At 39.4% G+C, this 19,381-nt stretch overlaps 1 protein-coding gene across 2 annotated transcripts in view; it reads left to right on the top strand.

Moving 5' to 3' along the window:
- Window positions 1–19,381, top strand: part of PCSK5 (proprotein convertase subtilisin/kexin type 5) — a 250,488-nt gene that overhangs the window by 120,132 nt on the left and 110,975 nt on the right. For both annotated transcript variants that reach the window (XM_044445944.1, XM_044445943.1), the window contains exon 9: window positions 1,761–1,861. In XM_044445944.1, the coding sequence (XP_044301879.1) occupies window positions 1,761–1,861 (101 nt within the window). The remainder of the gene's footprint in view (window positions 1–1,760; window positions 1,862–19,381) is intronic.

Genomic DNA, 19,381 nt, shown 5'->3' with positions numbered 1-19,381 from the left:
GCCCAGAATTTGGAAGTTAAATTTACAATTTAAATAAATTTGCTCTCAGACTTTAGCATGTTTTTCATTTAAACAAATTATTCCTGTTTCCAGTGCCTTGTAGAAACTGAAACTATTATGTAGCATTGCAATAGGAAAAGAAATTGTACCTTCAGGATTTCATTAAGGTTTTATTTTCTGTTTGGGCAACAACCAACTTGAAGTTGTTGGCAGTTAAAAATGTTCCAAACACTGCTGCAGGCTCAACATTGGAATAAGAAATATCTCAAAATAAGAGGCTTAGGGTGAGAGCCGTGATAATGTTATCGGCAAAGAAAAGAGACTGTGTTTGACCTGAATAACTAACCTTCCCCAGTAGATAGCATCAGAGAAAGACTGATGGCTTGCCTTCATAATAACTGCATAGAAACGCAGTTTCTCCCTTACATCTTCAGAGTAAGTGATTTGTAGAAAAGTATCTGATGAACTAAGTTTAGATAGGCTAGGCTGAGCACAGAACTGCTCACCTGTAAATGCAGAGGGCTTGTTCTAGCAGCATGGTATAACTAGGAGGTTTTGCGGGGGGAGGGGGGGGGAGCCCTGACAGCCTGGGGCAGTTTGCTCTTTCAGAGGCAGTTACTGCTGCATCCCAGGCTGGATGCACTGAGATATTCAATACCTCTGAAGTTATGCATCATTCCTTCTAAGCAGCATTCAAAATCCCTTCAGAGTCAGCCTATCCCCAGCTGGGCACACTGTCCTTTCAGTAGATGGCAGCATCTAAATTGCTTTGAAAGGGCAGAATCCTGATTTTTGTCACAGAGGGATTTTGGCTAGCTTACTATCTACAGCTTATAGGTTTTAAATGCACAAGGTTTCTTTGCAGCCGGTGGGGGGCTACCTTTGAATGGTATGATCTGGAAGGATAGGAAGTCCTTCCCACCTTCTAGGGTAAGTGCAGGGCTGAGCCTTGGGGCTGGCTATGCCAGCAACACACCTTCTGATATCATCAACCATGCAGCCCTCATCAGGTATCTGGTATACTACACCTCCATGTATAACTAGAACTGTAATGTAAAGTTTTTGTTTTTTATAAATAACAACAGTTTTTATGAAAGCAGTACAGAAACAGTATGGCAGTCATCTAGTGCCAATTGTATGCAAGAAAGCACATTGCCATTTCAGTCATATGGCAGAATTATTTTGTGCAGCATATTTAAAGAATTACAGATCTGAAAAAGCTATTGGCAAAATAAATGATGCAAATGGATTTAATCAAATTCACTTAAAAGAAGATAACGTGTAATACAGGTCTAGAAAACTCTTGATGGGCTGTGATTTCTTGCAGCAAATACTTCAGCTCCTATACAGGATTCCTTGACTTATTGTATGATGTTCCAGCTGAAAAACTAGGGCAAAATATCTTACCATATTGTTCAAGTACAAATAATAGTTGTTACTCTAGTCTTAGAAAGTATAAAACTTGTGCTACAGTAGAGTTTAGTTTTGCATGTAATATTAACCATAAAATGTTGAAAAATACTTCCCTTATTTGATCAAACTTGGTCATAAAACTCCCCATGATTTTAATGGCTTTGGTTTTCACTCATTGCCTGTAATTTCACTGCTGTTCTCAAGATATTTAAAATAAAGCATATTTTCAAATGCTCTGTCATTCAGTAGTAACAGGAATTGCAACTCTCCATAAGTCATTTGGACAACTGAAACATGTTTTGACCCCTGCAACAATGATCTCAATCCCAGGCTTTCCTTTTTTCCAGATCACTACAGACTTAAGGCAACGTTGTACAGACAGCCACACAGGAACGTCAGCATCTGCTCCTATGGCTGCAGGAATCATTGCATTGGCCCTGGAAGCAAAGTAAGAGTTGAGTTACAGTTATAACAAAAAATCCTTAAGACACAGGAGATTAATTCCTTTGCTGTATTAATACACATTAATACTACTCTAAGATAGTTGGGCACCTGTTTCTACATTAATTTAAGCACAGTGTGGACTGTAGTTACCTTCTAGTAGACTCTTACTTGCTTAAATGAACTTGTTCCTAGCTGCTCACTATTTTACGATTAATACGCCAGGCTCATGTACTACATCAGGAATGTAAACATTTTGATGGTATCTGTAATGAATACAAAAGCAAATAGCATAGAAAGCTGACAGGTTTTAAGAGCAAGAAAAGAAATAAATGCAAGTGCCACAGTCAGCTTTTTAAAATGGCATCAACTGTTTGGGACAGATTTGGGACCATATTTGTGTGTGTGGTGTCAGAATTACACTTACAGTGAGAATGTGTAGTTTGGTTTTGCTTGCATTTATTTCAAGAAACACTGCCCCCAATCCAGCCAAAATCAATTATGACTAAGACAGCATTCTTAACTTCCTGTTATTGACTGTTCAACATGATTAGGATTTGGCATAGATGCCCCTTCAGCAGCCTCTGTTGGTAAAGGAGACTTCTGCTGCAAAACACTCTACTGTACAAGCCCAGACTGCAACCACATTGAGTTCCATAGAAAGAAAGTTACCAATGGTGGTGCTCCTGTCAGAGCATAGAATCCCAGAATGGGGTGTATTGGGAGCAGGCTGAGCTTACCCATTTTGGAGCTGCTGGGATCCAAAGGCACTCTTCTTCCTAAATCAAGCTCAGTCCCTGCTCTTAGATATGTCTGAACCCAGTGCAGCTAACTCCGCCTCAGCTTCTGCTACCATTGTTTTCAGTGGAGTGATTACTGAAAGTGAAGATATCTGCCAGGGTGAAATGGCCAGCAATACTGCCCCACAACTTTTGCCATGGCCATTACTAGCTGGTAGGTATTCAGAAGTGTCAGTAGATGGTGTTGCTCTTACCAATCCTCAGCTAGCTCAGGAAGTTATACCAAGAACAAATGTAGTTGCAACTAACTTGTTCATTTGCTTTCGCTACACAAAGGCCTGTAATTTTGAGACATCATTCAATCCTGGTTAACAAATTTCTGATAAACTCACATAGCATGAATGAGGGATTATTTAAAGGACATCAGGAACTGACTAAAACACAATAACATACTGTAATTAAAAATCTGATACTGTCTTAAGTAGATTAGTGCTGGCATTATAGTAAAATTGTTCTTAATGCAGTGCTTGGAGAGAAGTGATTATAACCATATTATCTGAAAATGTCTTTTCAAATCACATCTTAATCTCAGTTGTGAAATACTGGGAATTTTCCCATAACTATAATGTACAGGTAAAATTTCAATTATGTGTGCCAGCATTTCACATTTTGAAAAATTGTATGACTGGTTATTTAACAAACTGATATTGCTTCTGCTTATTTGTAATTTAAGGGAAAGTATTCTTGAACATAAATGATAAAATACATAGGCACCTAAACCATAAATCAAGACTATCTTGCATTTTGTGTTTATTGTTGTTTCTGCTTCTGCTGTCATTATTAGCTTAGAATTTATTAAGAACTATAGAAAGATTTAAAATGAGAGTCCCTGCCCACTTGATTATGATCAGACAGATACCCCACTCCAAAAAAGGAAAGGGTAGAGGAAATTAAGCAAACTCAAGCATAATTTTTGAAGTTGCATAGTTCTAGTAATTATCAACTTTCATGGAAATAGTCCAGGACTGGAAGGAACCAAATGGCTTGTTGTTCTATAACTCCTTCTGCAAAGAAACATGTGGCAATGCTAATAATTAACAGTATACAATGCTAATCTTAAAACAGTGCTTTGTACCCTTATATACATCCATCATCATGTGGACAGACTTCTGCTCATATACAAAGATTTTCCTTTCCTCCTCCTGCATTACCAATGTTCCTCCAAATTTGCTCCAGAGGGTCTCCCAAACCTCTACAGCAGATTCAGGTGGTGCATGTGGGGTGCAGAATTTTTATTCTGTTGGCAGATAGAATATACATTATTCTGGTAAAAACCAGAATTGGTGAAAAATCTATTTTAAGATATATACTCTAGATGATACCATAGTACTGTCAAAAAGCAGCAATGACTTGAAACTCCTGATAAAAGTAAAAGAAGAAAGCACAAAAGTAGGACTGTAGCTGAACGTTAATAAAACAGAAATCATGATGACAGAAGAATTACAGAATTGTACTGTTTATAATGAAGAAATTGAAATTGTGAAAGATTTCACATACTTTGGCTCAGTCATCACTTCAGGTGGAGAGACTGCAGCCAAAAAATTCAAAGACTGAGACGTGTAAGGGCAACAGTGAAGGAACTAGAAATATCATCACATATATGGATGCTTTACTGGAGACAAAGATCAAGATCATCCAAACTTTTGTATTCTCAATCACAGTGTGTGGGTTTGAAAGCTGGATAGGAAGAAAATTAGTGCATTCAAAACATGGTGCTGGAGGAGAGCTTTGCAGATACCCTGGAAAGAAAGAAAGGCGAACAAGTGAGTCCAAGATCAAATCAAGCCAGAGCATACCCTAGGAGCAAAAATGTCAAAACTAAGGCTGTCATATTTCAGACACATCATGAGAAGGCAAGGCTTACTAGAGAAGACAATCATGTTAGGGAAAGTCAAAGACCAAATATGAGATAGATTGACTCCAGAAAGAAACCTACAACTCTGAACGTGGAAGAGTTGAATAGGACTGTTATGGAGAGGAGATTGTGGAGAGCTTTCATTCATAGGGTTGAAATTCACACATTGGAAATGACTTGGAAGTACTTTACACACAGAGATAAAAGATCCCAGTGTCATTTTGCAATCTGATCCTAACCATGTTTGTTCAGAAATGTCCTCTTATGCCCACATTAGCCTACATATTGCAGGCTGCTATCCCAATCCATTAACACTAATTAAGGATATTGTCAGTTTCTTTAGGTGTAGAATGTTACCCTTAACAATTATCTATTTCAGGTTACTTTTTCCATTGTGTTGATTCCATGAATGTAAAGGATATAATTTCTTTTCCTACATTAGATGTAAGTTTTGCATGAGTATATGGATGCAGCAAAAAGACATGTAACAAATCCATTTCATTGCTATAGAGGATGATGAATTGTAGGTCTATATGGAATATAGCAAAAAGATACATAATTCATTGCAATGCTATAAACAATGATAAATTGTAGTCCTATATGCTGAATAAATAAAATTTAAAATATTAAAATCAATACTCACAGTGTGTGGACATAAAAAAATGTTACAGTTTTTGTCATCCATGATGTTGTTGGCATTAGACAATAGATGTTTCTGACAGTTGTGCAAGCAGTTATGCAGTAATTCAACAACAAATGGATTAGCTAGGGAGGAATGCATTAAACCAGTTCCAGTAACATTCAGTTTAAGAACTAAATATTCTACAAATAAGGCACAGCCTTGAAAGTGTATAAGGCAAATGCTTGGAAATAATATTTATATTTGTATATTTTATGTTTGAGCAATTTGATGGCATCTTCCTCAGTTCTAAATAGTGTTTACCTGTGCTATTGAAGTATTTTCTCCTGCTGTTTCTCATCAGAGTATAAGCAAAAGTATTATACCAGGTGAGAATAGCATGAGCAAATTTGTTAATCAATTAGCAAGGGAATGTATGATATATAAACTGTTTTGAGACTCTACAATGTGCTTGTAGAAAGATCTCAACAGGGCTAAGCTATTCATTACACTAAATATGCCACAAAGGTCAGATCAAAGTCCAAGAGCTCAACAGTACCATAAGTATGATTATCACGCTCTTTGTACTGGTCTCCTTCAAATTTTCTAATTGTTAGAACTCTCCCATTCCGGCAAAAACTTGGGGAGCAGAATGAAACAGATGGCTACCAGATGCTGATCACAGGACCTTGGAGAGTTCCCAGAAACAACAGGAGTCACTCTGTTAAAACCCAAAGCCAAATTCATCTTTGTATCTTCAAGCATCTTCAATATATTTTGTTTCATACATGTTGTTGTATTTTAAATCATTGCATTGGTGCTGTTTTACTTTGGTTTCTACTTTTATTTAATACTATAGTTTTACATTTTTATAGTGCATTTTATTATATTTTATGGTTTGTATTGTGAACTGCTCAGAGAGCAGTTTGTATTGGTATTACAAAAATGTAATAAGTAAATAAAACAGGGAATTTCATAGAATCATAATATAGCAGAGCAGGAAGGGGCCAGAGGGCCATCAAATCCAATTCCCTGCTCAGTGCAGGACTCCCAGTTAAACCATCCCTCTCAAATGACTGTCCAGTTGCCTCTAGAATGCCTGTAGTTTGGGACAGCTGAGAATCTCACAAGGTAATTGAGTCCATTGTCATACTGCTCTAACAGTCAGGAATTTTTTTCTGATATCTAGCTGGAATCTGGCTTCAAGTAACTTGAGCCCAATAGTGCATGTCCTGCACTCTGGGATGATTGAGAAGAGATCCTGGCCTTCCTCATTGTGACAACCTTTCAAGTACTCATACTTGAAGAGTGCTATCATATCTCCCCTCAGACTTCTCTTCTTGCGGCTAAACAAGTCCTGTTCATTCTATCTCTCATCAGAAGGCTTTGTTGCCAGTTCCTGGATCATCCTTGTTGCCTCTGAACCCTTTCCAGTTTGTCTGTGTCTTTCTTAAGCTGTAGTGTCCATAGCTGGACAGAGTACCCCAGCTGAGTCCTCACCAGTGCTGAGTAAAGGGGAACTTGTACTTCACATGATTTGGAAATGGTACTTCTGTTAATACTGCCTAAAATTTGCTCTTTTTGCAGCTATATCACATCATTGACTCATATACAGCTAATGATCTTCAACAGTTACAAGCTCCATCTCACTTGCAGTATTGCTGAGCCAAGTATTCCCAATCCTGTAACACTGCATTTGGTTTCTTTTTCCTAGGTGCAGAACTTGACATTTATCCTTATTCAATGTCATTCTGTTGTTTTTAGCCCAGCTCTCCAACCTATCAAGATCAACTTGAATCTTCTTTCTGTCTTCCAGGATATTTGCTTCCCACCCAATTCTGTGTCATCTGCAGATCTGATAATTGTTCCCTGTACTTCCCCATCCAAATCATTAATAAAATGTTGAAGAGCACTGGGCCCAATGTTCTATCTAGCCCACTTTTAGCTAGCTTTTATGTTAGTATACTGATATTAAGCAGAGTTGTCTGTTTAAGACATAATAGGAACTTTAGTCTCAAACTCAACTTACCTGGGGGCAGTCTGGGTGAGGCTGGGCTGCATCAAGTATTCCACCACCGCGGTGGTGGTGGGTCGCTCATCCCGCGTTGCTCCTGGAGGCCGGCCCGGGTGCCGCCGGCGCTTTGAAGGCTGCAGGGCCCCTCCCCTGTGCCCCACCCATCCCAGCAATTGGCCCGCGGGCCACAAGTTTGAGACCCCTGAAACAAACCAGGGTCATAGCACTGAAGCTGGTACATCTTGGGAGGAGGAAAAGAGAGTACAAGCTGAATGGGTTCAGTGATCATTCTGAGCTTGCTAAACGATAGCCTGATTTAAGTTATCTTTTCATTGAACTATCCATCTAGATCTTCCATAGCTAGTCACTGTCAGTTCAGAACCCATCAGTGCATATCTGAATGTATTGTGCACTATGTTTACCACTTTCAATTACACTGAAATTCCTTTGCCATATTGTTTCATGTTCATCCATTATGAAAACATTCTTCATAGTCCTTTAGATTTCACCATGCGGCAAGCAGTTGGTTCATCCACAGACTTGGCCACTTCATTGGCCATTCTCCTTCCCCCAGTATTATTTGAGGCAGATGCCAAAATACTGCACAGGTAGAATATTCTGATTTGCAGTCACTTTCATTGTGACCTCACAGCCCTCATTTTACCAACCTCTTTTGGGGTGGGGAAAAGCAAGAGTGTTCAGCAATTCGCAGAAAGATGGCAATTTTTAGGATTGCCATCCTAATGTCAGGTGTTGACATTCATGGTGTTGTCAGGTGTTCATGTGATATTGCTCCAGAGGCCCTTTGGATTATTAAAACATCAGTTGCCAGCTTACTGGAAGAGCTCTAGATGGCTGCAGCAAGTCATCCCCTCCAAATTATTTATGTATCTTCAACTTTCTCTTTCATCTAGGCTATCCAGGAGGCATAAAAACCTAAAATACCCCAAAATGCTACAATATCATACAGTGGAATGTACCAATAAAAACAAATGAAAAGCATAAAAACAGCAGAGTACACTAAACAAACTGGCACAATACTTTAAAATGTCTGGGGAAATAAGTAACTTTTAACCTAACATCAAAATGGTAGCAACATCCATGCCAATCAAGCTTCAGTGGGACATTCCAGAGACCCAAACCTGACATTTGCCTTTGAAGTTGGCACTCCTTTAGCCACTCCCTCTCACACCATGCTAGTTTCAGTGCTGGTTTCAAGAGCACAGTCGGACTTTACTTGCTTTTCTTCCAGGCCATTTTCTGGTCAGTAATCCACACCCATCCTTAATTGTACCTTGCATAATAATAGCTTCAGAGTTTTATGACTTAAGAGCAGGTTCATCATAGAGTACCATGTTCCTGGCAGAAAAAAACAAAACTCTGGTAATAGCTAGCTGCAAGACTCACTGAGCTTTACTGAAGCAGAGATGGAGGCCTGCAAGGTCTGGCTGGCTACTGACACCGGTGTAGAGTATTTTATTTTGTTTTGTTTTGTTTGAGGTTCAATTGTTTCTCACCTGAATAAATTTCGCAAACTGTAGCTCCAAGAAATGAATCGGTATAGGTGCTTTTCCACACATCCAGTCTATGGAGATGGGCATGCAATATAACCATTTTTGTTGTTTCTACATGTGATCAAGTTGTCGCCAAATTATGGCAACCCTATGAAGGAATGCCCTCCAAAATATCCTGTCCTTCACAAACTCCAGGCAGTAGTTTTCTTTATGGTGCCCGTCCATCTCATATCTGGTCTTCCTGTTCTTCTGCTTCCAATTTTCCCTTGCATTACTGTCTTGTCCAGCAAGTCATGATGTGTCCAAAGCATGACAGCCCTGTTTCATCAGTTTTTCTTCCAGGAAAATCTCTGGACTGATTTGTCCTAGAGCCTGCTTGTTTCTCTTTCTCTTGGTCCAAGTTATCCCAGAGCTCTCCTCTTGCACCATGTTTCAAACAAATTATTTTTCTTCCTGCTCACTTTCTTCACTGTCAGCTTCCATGCCCATACCCAGTGATTGAGAATACATTTGTGTACATGTTGATTATCTTTTCTGGTTCTTTCTGTCCAATTGCTGTCCTTCCGAGTCTGTATTATTTGAATTTCTTGGCTGCAATTTCTCCATTTGAATTGATGACCGAGCCAAGGTATGCAAAATCTTTCACAATTTGAATTTTTCAGTTGTTGACCATAAAGTTCTGTTATTCTTCAGTACTCAAGATTATTTTCCATAAGGTTCATTTGCATTCCTGCTTTTGCGCTTTCTTCTTTCACTTTCATGAGGAGTTGGTTCAATTCCTTGCTGCTTTCTGCCAGTAATTTCAGCGTATATTACCAGCATTTTTGATGTGTCTTATGCCAATTTTCACTCCATCCTCTGTTCCTAACCCATATTTCTTTATGATATGTTCTGTGGACAAATTGAACTGATAAGGACATAAAATATACCCTTGCCTGATGCCTTTGCCTATAGAAAACCATTTTATTTCCCCACATTCTGTCCTAACCATAGCTTCTTGTCTACAATACAGGTGCTGAGAGACACCCATTTCTTTCAGGACTATCTATAACTTTTTGTGATCCACAGAGTCAACAGCTCTGCTGTAAACTGTAAAGCACAATCTGATCTTCTTTTGAAATTCTTTGGTACAGTCCTGTAGCCAACATATTTATTATTTGTTTTTATTTTTTTAAAGTTTTTATATGCCGTCCCAATACTAAAAGTCTCTGGATGACTTACAAAAAACAAAGAAACCATATACAACAAACAACACAGAACACACTGCATCCAATAAATGATGATAAAAACAAGGATAAAACTAATTAACTGTTAAAATATTGGGAAAATAAAAAGATCTTCGCCTGACACCAAAAAGAATAAAGCGACAGCATCAGGCAAACCTCCCTAGGGAGTATGTTCCACAATCGGGGCACCACCCCTGAAAGGGCCCTTCTCCAAGTAGCTATCCTCCTAATCTCCTTCAAAGAGGGCTCCCAGAGAAGGACCTCTGCCTCAGATCAAAAGGGGCAGGCAGACACATAGGGGAAAAGGTGCTCCTTCAGGTATCCATGACCCAAGCCATTTAGGATCTTATTGGTCATTGTCAGCACCTTAAATTGGGCCTGGACTTCAATTGGCAGCCAGTGTAGCTGATATAGGACCAGTATGATATGGGAGTATCTGCTGCTCCCATTAATAACCTGGCAGTTCTGTTCTGGACCAAACAAAGTATCCAGACCACCTTCAAGGGCAGCTGCACGTAGAATGCATTGGAATAGTCCAAATGAGAGGTAACCAGAGCATGGGTCACCATTGCCAGGCACTGCTCATCCAGGTAAGGATGCAACTGATGTATCAGCCGAAGCTCAGGGAAAACATTCCTTGCCACTGCCAGCACCTGGTGCTCCAGGAACAGGTCAGGGGCGAGGAGCACTCCCAAGCTGCATACCCTGTCCTTTAGGGGGAGTGCAACCCTGTCCAGAACAGGGCTAAAATCACTCACCTGGAAGGTCAAACCACATACCAACAGGACCTCTATCTTGTCTGGATTAAGCCTCACTTTATTCGAGATGTGCTCTTGAGTGCCTTTTCCTTTTTGGATTCAGCTTGCAGATGCCAACAGCAGGCATTTTTCACTCTGCATAGGGAAAAAATATTTGTTGCAACACATTGAGCATCACTGTTCTTACATGGGAAAATAGTGCAGTGGTGCTATATTTGTGGCACTTCTTAGCATCCCTTTTCTTGGGGACTGGAATGTATATTGAACATTTCCAGTCTGTGGGACATTTTGTTTTCCATACTTGTTGGTATATTTTTGTTAGGATTTGGATTGATTCATTCTCTGTAACCTGGAATAGTTCTGTTGATATCTGATCTCCTCTGGGTGCTTTATTCTTTCCAAGTGCTTTCAGAGCAGCTTTTACTTTACTTTCTAATATTACATGTTCTTCCTCATAGGATTCCAGTGTGAAAGAGTCTGTCATCCTTTTATCTCTTCTGTGTAGTTTTCTCAAACATATCTGTGTTTATATAATATGCTTTCCATAATAACTGCAGCTTGACCATGTAAATGGAACTGATATGGATTCATAATACTGATGGATTCCCGGTAGTGTTGTAGCTAATGTCAGACTTGATCTCATACACACAGAAAGCCATTGCTGGAGAAAAGAAATAAAAACAGAGGCAGCCATGTGCTCCATAAACACTGTGAAAACATAAGCAGAATTGGCTTGTCGGGTTTGTTCATCAAATGCTATCTTTAAGGACAATGCAAGAAGAGGAAAACTTGCAAAAGAAGGTGCCTCTGTTTGATTTCTCTTTAATTAGGGGAGGTCTTCTACACTTTGAGCATTCATCACCACCAATCCTTCCTCATTTTCCAACAGGCCCAGAAAATGTACTTGGGGAAGGAGAAGCAGAGGCTTTTTGAGAAATAATTTCAGCTGCTTAGAAGGAGGATCCTTTCCCACCTGCCAGAGGAAATTGATGTGAACAAAAAGCATTCCCAACTTGAATTCTGGGACTTGGTCCCAATTCCTTACTTCACAAGAAAGGATTCAAGACTCTGCAGTGCAAGCTGCTGATCACAAGTACATTTGATGAGTCTTGGGAAGAAGGGGAAAGGGGAGACAACAGTGTCCAAGGCAGTGCCTTGACACCTGAAAGCATTTTGTGCATGGCCAGTTGGAACATGTGCAAAAGTCCATGCTGTGCAAGCATTGCAAACTGCACATGAAAATCAAAACAAAACCAGTGGGTTACACAGCTCTACAAATTAGACCATCAGATGAAAAAAGATGTTGCCTCTGATTCCCTGATACTATCCTGATTTGGTTCAAGTCTTGTCACACCAACTAACCCAGGGTGAATCCAGTGCTAGTGCAACTTCGAGTAGTCTCATTGAAGTGAAAGGGGCTTAGGGTTGTCTTGACATAGCCAGTGCCACCATAGCGAATTAGACAAATTCATGGAGGAAAAGGCTATCAACAGCAACTAGTCCTGATGGCTATATGCAGTCTCCAATATCAGAGCAGACTGATATATACTACTTGATGGGGAACAAGAATGGGAGGGAGCTGTTGCATTCATGTCCTACTTGTGGGATCCAATAGGAAGCTGGTTGGCCACTGTGCAAACAGAATGCTTAGCTAGATGGATCTTCCCCCGCCCCATCCAACTTGGCTCTAACTTATGTGCTATTCATTGCAATGGATCTACTCTAAGTAGGACCTGCATTGGATTCAATCCAGATAGCCCTTCAGATGTTATTCATCTGCAACTTCCATCACTACCTTTCCAGAAGATGTTGGGATTTAGAGTCCAAAAACTTCCAGTGCCTCACACTTTCCATGTCTCTGAACTAATTTAATCTGTTAAACTAGTTTGGTGGAGTTCCAGCAGACAAAATAATCATGGTATACATAATGCCTAGGGGTAATGAGGAAAGATGTAGGACCCATTATTTCTCTGTAGTATCAGTAAATTATGGCTAAAGGACAATATTATTTGAGATCTTAAGAAACTGGAAGGCACACAAATGTGTTAATTCTCCATAGAATACGAAGAATTTGATGCTCCTTCCACTGTAAAATATATTCCCAATGTTAGTTGTGAATTTTGGATGAATCATTGGATTTGAATTTATCTTAAGCTGCAGAAAATACTGGAAGACTTTTAATTAGCCTCTGAGCGATGGATAATTTGTGGAACAGCCAGGCAGCTGTGTTGTGTTCTGTTTATGACCTTTTGGGGTGGAGTTTTGTGGAAACTATAGACAGGAAAAATATTTTGTTGGGAATATAAGCCTTTTATAATTTCACTTTTTTTTCCTAAACAGCCTACTTACAAATTAATAGGACAGCAGAGACACTGCAATACACAATGGTTTGAAGTTGTTAATATGAGCTAAAGGAAAGATGTAAAATACTATCGTTATATAATACTTGGAAAGCAACTTACAATGCAGCCTAATTCCTGTTTACTCATATGTATGTCCAACTGTGCTCAGTAAGCATATTTCCAGATAAACTTACCTGAACATGAGTCCTCTTGAACTCATTTTGACTTACTTCTGAGCAGACATGACATCACATAGCATAATAGAAGTTTTCTTCTTTTGCATAGAGACTAGTTATTTCTCCTTCTTCACCACAAATCATGGGGCAACAACCTACACATTTTCTTTTCTCTGACACAAACAGGGGACTAGCTATATGGAGCACTTCACAAAAAAATGCTCTTTACAGAAAACCTAATTCAACATACACCCTCCATATTTCTCCATCTCATTAATCTCATTAAGTGTTTCCTAATTTCCCCTCCACACACAAAGTAGAGAGGTCTCTCTCTTTGCACACCCCATTTTAAAACCAAATAAGGTGTCAATAGAGATGGGATCATATGTAGCCCATGGTTTGCATGTTACGTTCCCATATTATGTAATATGTAAAGTACCATAGCTACATCTCCATTACATTAAGCCAAAGGAATAGCAAACATTAAAGTCATTTGAAGTGTTGCCATTGATCTGAGTAGGGAACAGGCTATGTCCATGTTCTCTCTATCATGCTTTCCTGTCTCCCATGTTACATTCAAAATTGGACCGTACTTTATTCATTTAATGCATTTATTTGCCGTACTTTCATGCTACCCCTCTGCCAAAAACTCTTCCAGAGTAGAGTACAAATAATCAGTGAAACAAAGCAGCCCCTGCCTGTAAGCTTACAGTATTAAGGATACAACTAACAAGGAAAAGAGAACAGGGAGAGAAAACTGGTGAATTCATGCTTTGAGTAGGGCTAGTAGAATGGCCCTGTCATTCCTCTCCTTTTCTTCTCTACAGTCTGCTGGAATATCTGTGGGTTGTAACACTGGAGAGAGGATAACCTTCGCAAGGAAAGGCTTCAGCAACAATAAATTACAAACATCTTCCATTCAGCCTTTTCAATCTAATACTTTTTATATTCCTTGTAAAAAGTATTTTTGAGAATATTGAAGATTAGAGGTAATTCCTTGTGGTGTCATTTGTGGAAGATTTGTGATTTTTTTCTTATTTGGCTGTCAGTCACACAGACACATATTCCACCCCCACCCCCACCCCACCAGCTTACTCTGTTTTATACTAAAAATTGTTTCGCATGCACAATCCAAAAAGAGTAAGGAAATGTTGATGAGGTGCTTGGGAATTCTTTTCTGGTAAGAAGGTTGTTTGTTTTTTTGTTTTGTTTTTTTTTGAGATGAGTCCAGTTATCTATCATTATTGGTTACCAGCCTTAATTCATCTTTTTCCCTGTTTTCAAGAGACTTAACAAGAGGTTAAATAACTATCTCATGGGAGACTGAGTGCTAAGTTAATTAAGATTAATGAGAGTTTCTCTGGGTTGGTGACTCACACAGAGAAAGGATATACATTTGATATGTTTTGCAATTGCTTTGTTCTACATAGTTTTAAAATGAGCTCCCCTATCACTGTGTTGTTGTTCAGTCATGAAGTTGTGTCCGATTTTTCACCACCCCATGGACAATACTCCTCCAGGTCCTCCTATCCTCCACCATCCTCTGGAGGCCAGCCAATCCCACACCCACCTTCCCAGTGACTCCATCCAGCCACCTCAACCTCTGCCGTCACCTTCTCCTTTTGCCTCCAATAGTTCCCAGCATCAGGGTCTCTCCAGTGAGTCCTTCCTTCTCATTAGGTGGCCAAACTATTTGAGCTTCAGCTTTAGTACCTGACCTTCTAAAGAACAGTCAGGGTTGATTTCCTTTAGGATTGACTGATTTGATCTCTGCAGTCCAAGGGACTCTCAGGAGTCTCTTCCAACAGCACAATTCAAAAGCATCAGTTCTTCAGCGCTCAGCCTTCCTTATGGTCCTACACTCGCAGCCATATATTACAAATAGGAAAACCATAGCTTTAACTGTACAAACTATTGTCAGCAGGGTGATGTCTCTGCTTTTTATGCTGTCTAGATTTGCCATAGCTTTCCTCCTAAGGAGCAAAGGACTTTTAATTTCTTGGCTGCAGTCACCATCTGCGGTGATCTTGGAGCCCAGGAAAATAAAATCTGTCACTACCTCCATTTCTTCCCCATCTATCTGTCAGGAAATGATAGGACCAGATGCCATGATCTTAGTTTTCTTAATGCTGAGTTTCAAGCCAACTTTTGTGCTCTCTTCCTTCACCCGCATCAAGAGGCTCTTTAGTTCTTCACTTTCTGCCATTAGAGTGGTATCATCTGCATATCTGAGGTTGTTGATATTTCTCCCGGCAATCTTAATTCAAGCTTGTGATTCATCAAGTCTGGCCTTTCACATGATGTACTCTACATATAAGTTAGATAGGCAAGGTGACAAGATACGCTATCACTGTATCACACAAGATGGCAAGAACGAAGGTTTCAAACAACAATTTCCTGACAAACAAGAAATTCTGTGTCAGAGAACCTAATATGTGAAGCAATCCTGATAGTTGGGTCTGGGGACAGGAGTCAAACTGGAAGTTTGTCAATATCTATTATAATCACCCTGAAGGAATGACGGAAGATAAATTTAAATTCTTTTCTTGCATATAAGTATTTTACCACATAAAATAAATAAGATGAAGAGTATAGGTGTAAGTAAAGCTCTTATTTATTTACATTCTTGAAACAGCTGCAAACTAGTGTACAAAGCCCCAGTTTGTCTATAATACTAAGATCAGTTTGGTGCTAAATGCAGAAGCAGCAGATGAGTTCTTCCCATACCTTTTCTCCTTGGGACTACACCAGAAGAGGGATCAGATGCATCTGTTTTTGCTTTTAAACTCATTAGATTCCTTTTGCTGAATCCAAACTAATTTTGGTTTGTTCAAACAAGCCTAGATCAAACCATCATTCATGCTCCAAACTTGTTAAGAAATTGTAATTGAATGTAAAAGAGAACTCTAGTGATTTTATAGATTGCATGGTATCTCTTCATTCTGTTCATAGTGCTGGAACATGAGGAGGTAGATGGAAAACATGAGCCCAGGGTCTGTCCTCATAGTACTCAACTATGCAGTGATTTCCAAACTTGTTCCCTAGATACAGTTGCAGTATAATTCCTATTATTCCTGACTACTGAGCATTATGGCTGGGGAAGATGATGATAAGAATTTATTTCATTTCTGTATTACCCAATAACTCTCTGGGCAGTTTCAAATAATTTGCAAAAAAAATATAAAATATTCACAGGTAAAATATAGCACAGCATTTCAATATACAACATTTAAAGAAATTTCACGAGCTAAAAACAGTTTCATTATGATACTAAATCTGTTTAAACCAGCTGACATCAGTGCCCCCATCTTGCACTATTAAATATCTGTGAGCAGACAACAGTCTTAACCTGGCACTCATGTGGACACACACATGCATGCAAAAAATCTCCCTCAAAAAATCACAGTGTTGGCATTTGGCTGGACTTAGAGAGGAGAACACTCCATAATTATGGGAGCCACCACTGAGAAGCCCCTCACCCTTGCTGACAATTCCCAGGCCTTCTTAAGAGATGGCAGTTGGAAGAAATCCCCAGATGTCCAAATAGGTTGTGGCTGAGACAGATGCTCCATCAGATATTGTGGTTACAAGGTGTATAGGGCTTTGTAGGTTAAAATTTGCACCTAAGATTGGTTTTAATGTAAGATCCTATATTTTCTTTGAAACAATAGGAGCTGGCATTTGTTGTTTACATGATGGTTTATCTTTCGTGAAAATAAAAGCTTAAGATAGCTATCCAGTCAGTACTTTTAAAAATAATACATAAATATCAGTTGTATTTTTCTTATGGTACAGATTATGCCTCACTTAAGGCTTTGTTTTCTGAATAACTAAATGAGGATTTTCAGAAGGATTTGGCAGAGGATGGGGAAGTAAAACATGACAGAGGGATGCTGATTTTTTTTTTTTTTTAGAGTTTATATGAGTTTCCTAATGTTGCATATTTGGTCCAATATTAGATTATATAATGTATGATAGAACTATATCTTACTACATCTTATAAGTCATAAGTACCTACAATCTCTCATCATTCTCTTCCTGGAATTTTTTATCATCAGTTTCCAGATAACTAAAAATCTAATGCAGCAACTGCAGAAAGTGATTCAACTGAAATCTCTTGAGTCAACAAATAGTCCACAATTGTATGAGTTATGACTGTCAGCTAAAAGAATGCAGGACATTACAGCACTGTAATCTATGTCTGAGTGATACTATATTGCATAACTTACATTCCAAAACTTCTATAATAAAAATAATGTGTGTCTGTAGCCATTATTGTCCCATGTAAGTGTGGTAATTCTGTTACTTCATTATGCATTAACTCAACTTGCATAGTCCTATACTATTTAAAAGTAATATTTTCTCTGACATCCCCAATACGAGTGATGTACTTTTTGCAATGTTTGCACAAATCAGTGCCATTAGTATAACCAGGGATTTCCCAATATTAGTACATCTCACTGCATTAAGTTGGAAAACACTTTCATTAAATATGTTTAGAGTACATTTCTTTAACACGTGAAACGTCAACATCTCAGTAGCTTGTTTCAGCAGTTCTAGCTATAACATCTTCATAATTATTTTTGTGAGATATCCTGGCTTGGATATCTTCTCCATGTGGAAGTGTCCTTCTGCATGCAGGAAGTAATCTAACAATTGTGGAAAGGCTGCTTTATATGTTGCACCAGAGTATTGCATTTAGTTTCACTATTCTTATGCAGTGTTCTTCCATTTGAAAAACAGATATAATCTCTTGCACAAATGGAAGCATAAGAACTGGCATAGAACCAGCAATGTGTGAATGTGAGCCATTATGTGAATGCCCAGAGCCTTAGGCAACCACTGAGCAAAAGCCCTTCATTGTAAAGGAAGCTAAGACTGGCCACTCTTGAGTCTCAAGAGGGTTTGCAACCCATGGGAGTTCATCACAGAGGGCATTAGCTGGCATATCTGCAGGTTTCCAGTTCTAGCTGGCAGCTACTGACTCATTTCTTGTTCTAGTGAAAGCTCTTCCATGTTGCTGGTGCTTTGGTGAAGCTCGAAAGGACATTTCCTCTTGCAGCACTATTCTTCCCTCAGGCGCCAGCCCAGTGAAGCTGCTACTCTTTCCCTCAGTACCACACTGGAATAAATCCATACCTTGGGGTTCGGGGGGAGCCACAGCATATTGAAAAGTCATGATACAAGTAACCTGAAGAAATTAAAGGTACAGTGGCAAAATGTGCATGGCGGACCCTTTGGCGTGGGCATCATGTCATATGTCCATGAGTCAGGCAGACATTACAATACCAGTAAAAATGTCCCATGTTGATCCCCACCCCTGCCCACGCCCTGCAATGTCTAGTTTCCAGTAGTGGACAGGACCAAAGATGAGGCAGGTGGGAACAAAAGCAAAAGTGGACAAGAACAAAGGCAGAATTGGGTGAAGCTGAAAATGTTTCTCAAAATCTATTCAGAAACAAACTACATGGAGAGTTTATAGTCATGCACAGCTATCATAAGTACAACCTAGATGTAAGCCCTCTTAGAAATTTTAAAGGCATGCAAGCTACAGCTCAATTTTATGCATGTCTACTGAAAAATAAACAATGACCAGTTACTTCTGAGTTCTATTGTATTCCGAGGTCAGCTGCTGCAGAGCACTGCTTTCCTGCTTCACTATTTGAAACTAAGAACTGGTACTCTCAGCTCAACTGCTGCAGAGAGGCTGAGTTGGGAAGAGCTTGTGGTTGCTGAATCCCAGCCCTTACCTTTTCCCTGAAATAAAAGCTAAGGAAAACATAGCAGAGGTGACTCCTTGTCCAAGAACTAGTGGGCTTGATAGGGTGGGTCACACGCTTCCACATTAGTAGTTGCATTTCAAATAACATTTGATCTCTGAGAAAGGAACAAGAACTTCTTTGTGAGTGAGGTGAAGCACAACTGAAGAGACACTGGAACAAGATTTTACTTGGATTATATTATAGGAGGGCCACACAAACCAGTCCCTCAGCATAACATACCTGTCCTCATAGATAGGAATGTAAACAGTTAAGCTGCCCCTGGCTCCCATCCTCATCTCTTCAATAAAGGAATAGCAGAATTGCACAGTGCACTTGCATTTTCCTGGTATGAGGCACCATAGATCACATGCACACGCACGCACACACACACGGGGCGAAGGAAGGGGGAGAAAGAGAGAGCAAACATTTTGATATAGGTCTCACTTATACTATTTAAGAGG

Source organism: Varanus komodoensis, unplaced genomic scaffold, assembly GCF_004798865.1.
Source record: "Varanus komodoensis strain SLA01 unplaced genomic scaffold, ASM479886v1 scaffold5, whole genome shotgun sequence".
Lineage (NCBI taxonomy): Eukaryota > Metazoa > Chordata > Lepidosauria > Squamata > Varanidae > Varanus > Varanus komodoensis.
This window is presented reverse-complemented; position numbering and strand designations above follow the sequence as displayed.